The sequence below is a fragment of the Primulina tabacum genome, chromosome 4 (assembly GCF_025594145.1).
Source record: "Primulina tabacum isolate GXHZ01 chromosome 4, ASM2559414v2, whole genome shotgun sequence".
NCBI classification, from domain to species: domain Eukaryota; kingdom Viridiplantae; phylum Streptophyta; class Magnoliopsida; order Lamiales; family Gesneriaceae; genus Primulina; species Primulina tabacum.
The window spans coordinates 44,912,160-44,924,941 of record NC_134553.1 but is presented as its reverse complement, the minus strand read 5'-3'; the positions used below and the strand labels follow the sequence as shown (position 1 = coordinate 44,924,941).

Sequence of the window (12,782 nt, the reverse complement as noted above, 5' to 3'; positions counted from 1 at the left end):
GAAACAATAAATATTGCAGCGTATATCTTTTACATGATTTGAACTAAACAAGAAATCAAAACGCCTTATGAACTTTGGACATACAAAAAGCTTAGTCTTAAGTATTAACAAGTTTGGGGATGTCCAATTGAGACAATACCTTATAAGCCTAATGAAAAGAAACTAGACTCAATGACGGTTAATTGTTATTTATTGGATACTCTGAAACGTCTGGGGATACAAGTTTTATGATCCCAAAACTAAGTTGATTTCGAGTCGAGAAATGCCCGGTTCTTTGAAGATGCTGAGTTCGTAGAGGGAGATACAGCTAGAGATATTGTCTTTGAAGATAAATATGTAAATATTCTCATAGGTTTTTTGGGTGTGTTTTGTCCAATGATCGGGATCACATTCTTGACCTTGACCAAGGCACAATAGATGAAGACAATATTAGAGATCCTTCTATTATTCCATATGAACAAACTCAAGCACCTATAGAACATATATCATTAAGAAGGTCCATTAGAGAGAGAGAAGAAATGCAATGCCAGATGAATATATTTTATTTCTTCAAGAACATGAGGTAGACATTGAAATGATGGATAATGTACCTATCAAATTCCATCAATCTATGGTAAGTTCTAACAATTTAAAGTGGAATGATGCTATGAATGAAGAGATAAATTACATGAAGACAATGACGTGCAAGATCTTGTCTCGTTGCCTAAGGCTACGAAGCCCATTGGTTGCAAATTAATATTCAAAACTATGAGGGATTCAAAATACAATGTGAAAATATAGAGAGCTCGTCTTGTCGTAAAAATATTTACACATAAAGATGACATTGATTATAAATAAATTTATCTCCAATTTCTTCAAAAGAGTCTTTAAGGATTATGATGGATTTGGTAGCGAATTTCAATGTTGAGTTACACCAGGTGGAAGTAAAGATTTCTTTTCTCAATAGTGACATTGATAAAACAATTTATATGGTGCACCAATAAAATTTTGTGTCTGGAGATCCAAATAACATGGTTTGAAAACTCAAAAAATCAATCTATGGACTCAAGCAGACATCTCGACAATGGTATTTCAAGTTTCATCAAGTGATCATCTCGTTTGATTTTGAGATGAATTTGATCCATAATTATATATACCATAAGTTCAATGGGAAATATAATATTTTTCTTGTTTTATATGTTGATTATATCTTACTCCTACCAACAAAATATGGCTATTGCATGAAACTAAGAGATTTCTAGTTAAAAAGTTTGAGATGAAAGATCTTGAAAATGCATATTTTGTACTAGACATCCAGATATATTGGGATTACTCTCGATGTATTCTTGGATTATCACATAAAGGATATATCGAGAAAGTTCTCAATCGATATGAGATGCATAATTAAAAACCAATAGATACCTATGTGGCTAAGGGAGACAAATTAGTCTCAAACAATGCACAAATAAAGATTTTGTGGAAAAAGAAATGGAGAAGATTTCCTATGCATATGCACTAGGAAGTCTAATGTATGCTCATGTCTGTACATGTCCAGATATTGCATTTGTTACATGAATGTTTGGTAGATACCTAAGTAGTCCAACAGTGAAACATGGGAAATCATTCAAAAAGATTTTTATAGTAACTATGAAGAACGAAAGATTACATGCGCATATATTGGAAGTTAGGTCAGCTTGAGATCATTGGGTATACGGATTTCGATTTTGCTGGATGCCAAGATAGCATAAAATTTACGTCGGACTATATATATATCTCCTTGGTGAAGGTTTCATTTCTTGGAAGAGTGCTAAACAGTCTCTTATAACCTCTGATAAAATGACAGCTGAGTTTACAACATGTTATGAGACATCCAATCACGGGATTTGACTACGAAACTTGGTCATGTGATTGCACAATGTTGACGGTATTGAAAAACCACTAAATTTACATCGTGCCAATAACCATCAGTTTTATATTCCAATAATATCAGGAACTCTACTAAATAAAAAATATTGACATCAAGTTCATGGTTATTAAAGAACGAATTCAGAGTGACCGGTTGTATATTGAACATATCGGTACAAACTTCAAGATTGTGGATCGGCTTATAAAAGGACAACTACCCAAAATGTTTCATGAGCACACTGCTCGTATGTGTGTTATGTCAGTTGATTATATTAATTTTTAGCGAAAGTTTGTTATTTTTGATGTTTTTCTGTTATCGACCTTTTTCAATTATGATTATTTAAAGTTATTTTATTCATAAATAAATTTCAATTTATTCACACTTTGATTATTGTCAACGTTTGATCTCAATTATGTTTAGGATGACTGATTGAAATAGACATGTTGTGATCACATTGCATGAAGTTTTTATATACTACACATCCATTTCATAATCCATATATTCAGTTGTTTTGGTATATGGAACCATTGATGAATCTAGTTACTACAAGCGTAGCAAAGACTGCTTTGATCTTATATTGATATGATTGATGGTCTAGAATGGTTATAGATACATCTCAGGAATGACAAAAAATTTTGAGCTCATGAGGTTATTTTCACAAAACATAATTGTAAGGTTATACATATAGTCTAAGTGAGAGATTGTTGGATCAATTTTATATTGTTTGTTCTTTGAATAATTATGTATTATGAATTGTCTATTTAGATTAAACCCAAAATAAATTAATCGACTAAAGTTTTGGATAATAGGTTTTAATGTATTTAATAAGTTGTGAACTTTTAATATAGAGACAAAATATAATTTTTGTTTAATGATGAGTTAAAAAAAATATCAATATTTTCTGATTATGGTTGTCAGATCTCGTGTTATCATGTTGTCTTATCTCTTCTCTGTTATCAGAAATAAATCCAATGAGAAACTATATAGTACGGTGAAATTGGTATTCAGGCTAGGGGCGAATTGTAATATATATATATATATGTGTATATATATATATATCGCAGGGTGAAATTGGTATTCAGGCTAAAAGTGGGGGGTTGTTGTAATTTATATATTAGGGTGAATTGGTATTCAGGCAACAAGTGGGGGCAAATTGTAATTTAAATTTTTATAATCCTATGTCCTGCTTAAGTTCCTCCGCTCCAGCTTCCATCGCTACCCAATCCGTCCTCTCACCCATGAATTCGAAGTTGCTTAGTTGCCATCTAAAATTACTTCTCGTGAATCCATCTCTTTCTTCATTCCGCACTTTTAAGTTTCCTCGAATAATCTTGAACCAAATATTACAACACCGCCACCTCTGTAAAAGATTAAGATACCATGTGAAGTGTAAGCGCAAATGACAACAATGAAGCAATTGGGGGCCCTAAAAACTGGGAAAAATGGATTCCCACGAATCTTTTTGCTGCTGAGAAAGTGTTTGGAGCCATAGCTGGAACAACTTCTAGTCCCCTAGCTCAGTACATATCTTCTCCCACCACTTTTTTGCACACTGTAGACCCCAGAATCAAGATGGTATTTTTAATCTTTCAGAGATTTCGGTTTGTTGAAAATGATTTAAAGTGGTGCATTTTCTTGATTCATTGCTGGTGCTTTTGTTATTTTGTGGTTAGCAAGTAACTATTGTGTTTTGAGATTGGGGTGTTGTGTGATTAGCGTTTTTTATCTTCTTTTTTTTCCCATTTTAACCTAACTAAGTTAGAACTTTATGAAATTTAATCATCTTACTGGTGTGAGTTTATTTTAGTTTCTTGCTTGTATCGTGTATTTTGAAGAACATAACTGGAAAAAGAATTCTTTTTGGTATGGTAATACTAGCTCTTGTGTAGTTTCAGAGTTTCTGCGTTTGATGATTCTACCTGTAATTATATAATCAGTACTAGTGACATGAGTTGGAATAAAACAGGATCAATAATTCAGGGCTACTGCTTCTTATTTACTCAGAGCCGATGAGAAAAGTTACAAGGGACATAAGGCTAGTATTATGATAGTTTAATCCCCTCAATTTGTTCGGGATTTATAATCAATTTAAGAAGGGATGAGTCTTTAGATATGAGCTCTGATCGAAATGATATGATTCGTTTGTTTCATCAAATTTTAAATGAGCCTAGATATTTGATTACCGCACCTTGTCTTCAGGTTAGTAAGATGATTGCCATGTGATTTGCCGGGAATACACTTCATATGCTTTTCTTTGCATTCTACGAAGAAATGTGAAACATATAGAAAAGATAATTGGGTCGGCACCTATGGCACACGTCCATATTTGAAGAAAATATAAAACTGTAAGAGGAATTATAATATTCATCTACCTTGTTGTAGGGAACTTTAGTTAAGAATAAACTTGCTAGAATAAGTTTTAGATTATGTAGAATTTTGGTTTTTATGAGTGAGACGAAGTATTTATATGCCTATTTGCAGAATTGTCTATTTTTATATGTGGAGTCTTATTTTCTTTATGTGTGTTTTTGTGGTGCTTATTTTTATTTACATTAGTGCCTATTAAATGTAGGCATGGCTACTTGCGCTTGTTATTTTACCAGCAAGATCAGATACAACAATTCGTCTGGGGATAGTTATCTATCTTGCCTTATTGTCCGTGTGGGTTCAGCCTACTGAGGTGTGGATGGTAAGGTTTCTTGCTAGTTTTGAAGTCTTTATCTGTAACGCACTTGACAGAGGAAGTTAATTTTCGCATCTTTCATGAACTAAAATATACTTAGTTTTGTTTGGTGGGATATTTATTGTAATTTCACTCGTGTTTATGCAGGAATCTGTCTTATTAAGTGTCCAATATTGTTGTAGGATCAATTGGGAAGAGTGTCTCTGCTCTGTGGTATCTTATTTGTATTCTTGGGGCTTAGTACTGATAGTGCACCTTCCCTTCTGTGTTCAAGAAACCCACCATCTTCACTGACAAGATTGCCGACTCTTCCAGTATCTTTTGAACGTTATAGATACGTGATAATGAAGTTGGGTCCCCTATTACTAACCAGTAAAGGCCTTTCAGCAGCTACTACAGCAGCATGTTTAACATTTACAGTAAGATAAATCTGGACATACTTTTGTATATGTAGATTTCAGAGAATACTTTTTAAGTCCAGAGTATGTGGCTGGATATGGTTTATATATTGAGATTGGTTGGGATTATTGATTTAGTTTTTTAAAGTATTTTAAGGATTAGAGCATTCGATTATTATTTATTTTAGTATTTTGATGTTAAATATGCCGCAGTTATTAATTTACAGTGTATTGCATGTACAAATCATTCATTTTCCTGCATCGTGCTGTTACTCTACTTACCATAATCCTTGACCTTAAATTAGTTTCTTATGCGACTGTCATGTGCCTATATTTCTAATGAAGCCTGTAATTCCTTTTTTGTAAAAGATCTTCCAAAGTGCAAGTCTTTGTTTAACAACAACAACATCAGAGCAGCTTGCATTTGCTTTGCAATGGTTTATTCGCCCTCTGTCTCGCCTTGGTGTCCCGGTGTCTGAAGTCATACTTACTCTCCTGCTTTCATTAAGATTCATCAATCTAGTGTTTGATGAGGTGCAATATATTATAATGAATGATTTACATTTTAAAGGTTGATCATTGAGCTTCAAATCTTTATGGATGAGTAACCCTGAAACTTTTGGTTCTGTTTTCTCTCTCTATGCACTTTCAGGTCCGCAATGTGGCTTTAGGAATTATATCTCGCAGGATAAGATGGAAAGAGTTGACGACGCTAGAGACAATTGATGGTTTTCTTCAACTTGAAAGCTCCTCATTTATCTTTTTTTAACCTTGAAATTATACATTCATGCTTCTACAGGAAAGATTGTTTTAGGATTAAATTTTCCCTCTTGCTTCTTTGCTTGATGTGATTCTTTTGCATGAAATGAAACAGAGTTGTTTCGTTATTTTTGTTGAAACAACCCTGATGTTTACACATGTATCAGTGCTACTTTGAGGCATTCTTAGGTTCAACAGGCTTGCTTGACCTGGGCCCGGCATTAGAACAACGTGTTGTGAGAAACTTGTTTACTATTTATTGTCTAATGAAAGATCAAGAGATTTCATATGATTGCTGGGAGAAGACATTACTTATGCTGCTGCTTTTAATTGAAGAGTGGCTAGCGAAAGTTGACCACCTTTTTTATCATTCAAGAATGATTTTATTGTTACTATGAGACCATGGTTCTCTCTTTCCCAGGCATCATCATTGATATATTCAAAACTTATTTCCTTGCAGTTTTCTTCGCATATATTCGTCGGATCTTCAAAAATATTTACAGCCATGCAGAACAGATATCCCAGGTATGCAATTTACCTTTCGCTCTTCACATCACGTTTCATTTTCTCAGCTTCTGTCCTTGTTATCAATTCATTTCCTTGTGTTGCTGTCTTATGGCTTATTTCTTTCAGAAAAACTCCTCGTTCAATGGTGTGGTTCTTCAAAATGCTCGTCGCTAGCTCTTCTTTCTAACGTGAGAATTAATGTTTCAAAAGATAAAACTGTGCTTTCTTTGGCTTTGCAGGCAATGATTGTGAGAGGATTTCGAGGAGACTGTGATTCTCACAAAGTACTCTTGACGGCTGGCGCATCTACATTGATAGCTAACATTGTTTCTCTGTTTTGTCTTGTTGGTCTAATAGGTGCTACAACTTTGTCCAGATAGATACCTTAGCTTGTGTTCATTTTATGGTGAATTTTAATTGGGAAAAAACAACTCAGGTTACATACATATATATATATATATTAGCTTGTGTTCATTTTATGGTGAATTTTAATTGGGAAAAAACAACTCAGGTTACATACATATATATATATATATATATATATATCTGGATGATCGAGTGCTAGCCGTTTTACCAAAAGCTGTACCTGATAGTAACACTGCAACTCAAATATTTTAAATAGCAATTCAAGTATCATATTTCGATTACTCTACTCACGATTACTCTATTCAGCTGAGACAATATGTGTGTGTGAAACTTCAAAACATACACCCCTCTCTCTCTACAAACTAATCAACCATCTTTCTGTAAAGCACAAATAGAAAAAGGAGAACAGAGGATTTTTGTAATGCAGCACACAGCTTGCACTAATATTGTATTCAATTAAATAGTAGATGATACAACTACTTATCAGAAAATTAAGGAGTTACATGGCTACAAGATAGGGATGACTCATGTAACAAGGACTACTTATTCAAGCAAAAATATAGGCTACAAATCTGTAACTAATCTTGGAATGCTTTAACTCAAATATTTGTTTTAACTCTCTCCCTCAAACGAAGGGGTGTTTCTACCACACCAAGTTTGTCACGTAAGAACTGAAAACGAGAATTGGTTAACACCTTTGTTAGGCAATCTGCAATTTGATCATGTGAAGGTACATACCGAACTTCAAGATCTTTCCTTAAAACCATATCTCTAACGAAGTGAGCATCGATCTCAATATGCTTCGTTCAAGCATGGTGCATAGGATTGGAAGCAAGAGCAGCTGCACTTAAGTTATCTACCCACACAATCGGTCTTGATGGTAAAGAAAATGAAAATTCTTTGAGAAGAGAAATGATCCAACAGATTTCTGCTGCAAGATTGGCTAGAGACCTGTATTCTGATTTAGTACTTGACCTGGCTACAACATGTTGCTTCTTAGAAGACCAGGAAACCAAAGCATCACCAAAGTATACACAGTAGCCTGCAACTGAACGACGATCATCTGGGCAGCTGGCCCAATCTGCATCAGAGAACCCACTCAGACATAGTCTGTCACTGTATTTGATATGTAACCCTGTTGAAACAGTTCCACTCAAGTAGCGCAGGACTCGTTTCATGGCTTGCCAGTGAATCATTGTTAGTTGTTGAAGAAATTGACTAAGCTTGTTCACAGAGTAAGCTATATCTGGTCGGGAATGTGTGAGATACTGGAGTGCTCCTATAATTTGTCTATAAGGAGTTGGATTTCTCATCACTTCTCCCTCTTCTTTAGACAAATTTTTCCCAGTAGCGAGTGGGGTAGAACAAGCTTTAGAGTGACTCATCCCAGCTTTCTTTAACAATTCTTGAATATATCTTGACTGTGTAAGATAAATCCCTGTTTCATCTCTATAGACTTCAATGCCAAGAAAATGGTGAAGATCTCCCATGTCTTTAAGAGCAAAGATCCTATTTAATTTGTGAATAAAAGTCTGCACAAGTGCTTTGTCATTTCCTGTAATCAAAATATCATCAACATACACAAGAATAAATAGGACTTTGCCATGTGATCTGAACAAGAAGAGGGATGTATCACATTTGGATTGACTGAAACCCCAATCAATTAATGTGTTCTTCAACCTGTCAAACCAAGCACGAGGAGCTTGTTTGAGTCCATAAATAGCCTTGTTGAGTTTGCATACAAAATCTGGTCTTTCAGGATCAATAAAGCCCTCAGGTTGCATTATATACACATCTTCAGTTAGAAAACCATTAAGAAATGCATTATTTATATCTAACTGTCGAATCTCCCATCCTTTTGAGATAGCTATTGTTAGCACAATTCTGATCGTAGTAAGCTTAATGACTGGGCTGAATGTCTCAAAGAAGTCTACTCCAGCAGTTTGGTGAAATCCCTTTGCAACTACCCTTGCTTTGTAGCGTTCAATGCTTCCATTCGGTCTATATTTGAGCTTAAAGACCCACTTGCTGCCAACCAGCGATTGCTTTGAGGATGGTGGAACTAGATGCCATGTTTTGTTGTGGACAAGAGCTTGGTATTCAGCTTGCATTGCCTTCCTCCAGTTATCATTACCTAGAGCTGCTGCAACACTGTGAGGCTCTGATGTATCAAGACTTTCAGCAGCCTCTGCAAGACCAGTAAATGGCAACTTTGGCCTGAAGATTCCACTCTTCCCTCTAGTCATCATAGGGTGAACATTCATTCGAATTTCTCCACTTGTTGCCAGCCTATCGGTGTCAATATCAATTGAGGATTGATCTGATTCAGCATTTTCAGAATCTGTTGTGGCAATTGTTCTGTCTGACTCTCTTGGTGAATCTGAAGTAGAGTTTTCAGGATTTGATGATACTCTCGGAGAAGTTTGATGGTGATCCATACAAGGAGAGACTGCAATATTGCTCGTGTTATTAGGAATTGAAAACCAAGAGGATGGTGTAGAAATAAACAGGGGAGTTGACACAACTTTAGTATTCAGAAAACCATTAGCAAACGGAAATTCTTTTTCGTTAAACACTACATGCCTTGAGATGTAAATTTTCAAGTAGAAATAAGACATTTATAACCTTTGAAGAATTCACTGTATCCTAAAAACACACACTTACTTGAGTTGAATTGAAATTTATGACTTTGGTATGGTCTAAGACAAGGAAAACAGCTACATCCGAAGGTCTTTAGGAGGGAGTAATCTGGAACTTTGTCAAAAAGTTTTTGCATTGGTGAAATACCATGAAGAACAGAAGTAGGTAATCTATTAATTAGATAGACAACGCTTTCAAAGGCTTGCCACCAATATTTCAATGGTATTTTATCTTGAGCTAACAGAGTTAAACCGATTTCTACGATGTGCCGATGCTTTCTTTCTGTTATACCATTTTGGACCTGAGGTATACGGAAATGTGTGTTTAAAAATAATTCCTGATTTTTGAACTATTTCCGAGAAAGGCAAGTACTCAGTTCCACAATATGAATAAATTTGTTTTATTTTTGTTTCAAACGGATTTTTAACGAGATTTTTGAAATGATTAAAGGCCTGAACAACATCACCTTTAGCTTTAAGAGGATAAATCCAAGTAAAACGACTAAAGTCATCAATAAAATGAATATAAAAGCGATATCCAAATGTTGAGAGTATTGGTGCAGGCCCCCAAAGATCAGTGTGAACTAAATCTAAAACATTTTTTGCTTGAGAATGAGAGTCTTTAAAGGGTAAGGCATGTGATTTTCCAAACTGACAAGCATCACAAAAATTGATGTTATTAATATCAGAGTTAAGATTACACTCTTTTAAAACTTGGAACAAGACTCTTTTAGATGGGTGGCCTAATCTCCTATGCCACACATCGTCTTTTGAAAGACTCGATAAACTTGAACATGACTCTGAATTTGATAAATTTGAAGAGAAGGAGACAATTCTGGGATTTTGAAAACGAATTATTTGAGGAAGGTGCAGCTTCAATCTTGCATAGACCATTTTCAAGCTTCTCTTTGAGCATCACAAGTCCTGTCCGCTTGTCCTTCACAAAACTGCCAGAAGAGTTAAAGACAATATTTACTTTGTTATCAGTCACCAACTGAGACACACTTAGCAAGTTCTTAGTGATCTTAGGCACGCACAACACATTATTAAGAGACAGATCTTTAAATTTTGTATTGCCTACATGGCTAATGCCAAGTCTGCTTCCATTTGCCACAATAAAAAATTTCTTACCATTATAGTCTTGTTTGTGTGATAGATTTTGCAGATTATTGTTAACGTGATGGCTGGCTCCAGTGTCAACATACCATGAAGGATCTTCTACCATCTCAGGAGTAGCCATCAATGCATTTGGGACTTGACTGTGGGATGAGCTTGCCATGAAATTACGGTCAAATCTGTTCCAGCAGATTGAAGCCGTATGACCTCCTTTATCGCAAAGTTGGCACACAAGTTTATTTCCATTGCTCCTTCCTCCTCTTCCTCGAAATCTGCCTCTGACACCTCTATTGTTGTAATTGAACCGATTTTGCCCTCTACCATTATTGAATGGCTTGTTGTCGAATTTTCCAGTGGCAAAGTGGGCAGTAGCATGGCTGAGATTAACACCCTCTATTTGATATGTATTAAGCTGCTCGAGTCTACTTTCAAACGTTAACAAATGTGTTTGCAAGTCAATCCAGGATACTGACTCTTTATTAGCTAAAAGAGTGACAATTGGGGTGTATTCTGTATCAAGCCCACTCAAAATTTGAACTGTTAGTTCATATTGAGATATTAGGTTACCTGCTGGGGCGAGATTATCAGCAATAGATTTCATAGTTGTCAGATATTCTTCCATCTTCATTCCTCCTTTCCTTGTTTTCTGTAATTCAGCTTTGTAGTATATGACCCTTGCTCGTGTATACACACCTGGTAGTTCTTTTGCTGCATCCCACAGGTCTTTCGATGTCCCTTTTCTCATCAGCTGAGATGCTATATCAGAACTCATAGTGTTATATAGCCATCCCAGAAGTAATTGATCATTTGAGACCCATTCTTCAAATTCTGGATTTGGTATTTTTACCGTGCTGCCTGGTGTGATTCTTGGCAAGAATTCTGGAGGACAAGATTTGTCGCCAGATATATAGCCATCTAATTTGTGGCCTTTGATGATGGGTATGATCATCGTTTCCCACAGAAGGTAATTAGTGCGATCAAGTTTGATTGCATTGTACTGAGTGGGTAAAATTTTGGTTTGTAAATTAAGTAAGGGACATTGCTCACTTGAGCTTGGGGTGCTTGGAGGAGTAGCCATAATTGATTTTTAAAGTGAGAGTTGTGCCCAGGATTTTCGTGGCTCTGATACCAAAATAGAAAAAGGAGAACATATGATTTTTGTAATGCAGCACACAGCTTGCACTAATATTGTATTCAATTAAATAGTAGATGATACAACTACATATCAGAAAATTAAGGAGTTACATGGCTACAAGATAGGGATGACTCATGTAACAAGGACTGACTTATTCAAGCAAAAATATAGGCTACAAATCTGTAACTAATCTTGAAATGCTTCAACTCAAGTATTTGTTTTAACTAGTACACTGGAGGATTGATTTTTAGGGCTATGTAACTACTTTGCTGAAACAATTGAAATACAGAAATTGTGATAGAGAATAACTGCAGCAATAGCGTGTCATCGAGATCGGACTTTGGTTCAATGGTCTCACATGATCTCCTTCTTAGTTTGTACACATAATTATGTAGTGGAGGATTGATTTCGAACAGTCAATTTTGTTGATCCTAGTATTTACAATGAGGTTTTGAAGCAGCAGAATAATGTGTTCATGCGGTTTTATCACTGGCTCAAGTCTTTGAACTGGTTTTAACTGGATCCAATTTTTTGTAAGGAGATGTTTTGTAGGCTTGTAGAGGCTAATGCTGCGAAGATGTGAGATTTTTCTTAAGGAGACAAAGTTTGAGCCTGAGCCGGAGCATTTGGAGTTGTATATTGAGTGCCTCTGCGAAAATGGACTGGTCAATCAAGCATTCGAAGTGTTTGAATGTTTCAAAATGATTGGTCATTGTGCGCCGCGCCATTGCAAACATGGAATTCAGCTATTTTATGTGCGCTAAAAACCGAAAGGCTCGACATTTTTTGGGCACTATATGGGGATATGATGCAACATAAAGTCCTACCTGACATAGATACCACAAGATACTTGACTATTGCCTTTTGTATTGACAACATTGTTAGGGCATCCACAAACGGTGGGTGTTATAACACCTACCAACTCATCAAAAAGCGTGGGGTTCACTGCCACATACTCATTATAACAACATATCTCTTTTATCCACATTTCTTTTAACATTCAAACTCATTATTTATGGGTCTCACAGTCCACTCATTAAATAAATATGTTTTAAATATATTTTACATTATTTAAATCATTATTCTAATTTTTAAAACTATCTCCTTTCTTTTAGCTTCAATGACGGAAGGCGTCCAAAGCCAAATGATCGGCTGTGAAACTTCCTCACAGATCTGGTTGCGAGTCTCATGACTCTTTGCATCTCGTTCTAAAGCTCGGGTTATGCAATATAAATTGCACCTACAAACACTGAAGAAAGGAACCATGAATATGCGAGATTATCTCAGCAAGATG

At 35.5% G+C, this 12,782-nt stretch overlaps 1 protein-coding gene across 1 annotated transcript; it reads left to right on the top strand.

Moving 5' to 3' along the window:
* The first annotated feature begins 3,037 nt into the window (after positions 1–3,037).
* On the top strand, positions 3,038–6,663 carry LOC142543398 (protein ABCI12, chloroplastic). The gene is given in 8 exon segments (XM_075650637.1): positions 3,038–3,279; positions 3,281–3,460; positions 4,458–4,574; positions 4,751–4,987; positions 5,336–5,500; positions 5,619–5,694; positions 6,186–6,250; positions 6,472–6,663. Coding segments are annotated over 8 exon segments (1,197 nt in total). The 5' UTR covers positions 3,038–3,063; the 3' UTR covers positions 6,613–6,663.
* Positions 6,664–12,782: the final 6,119 nt, after the last annotated feature.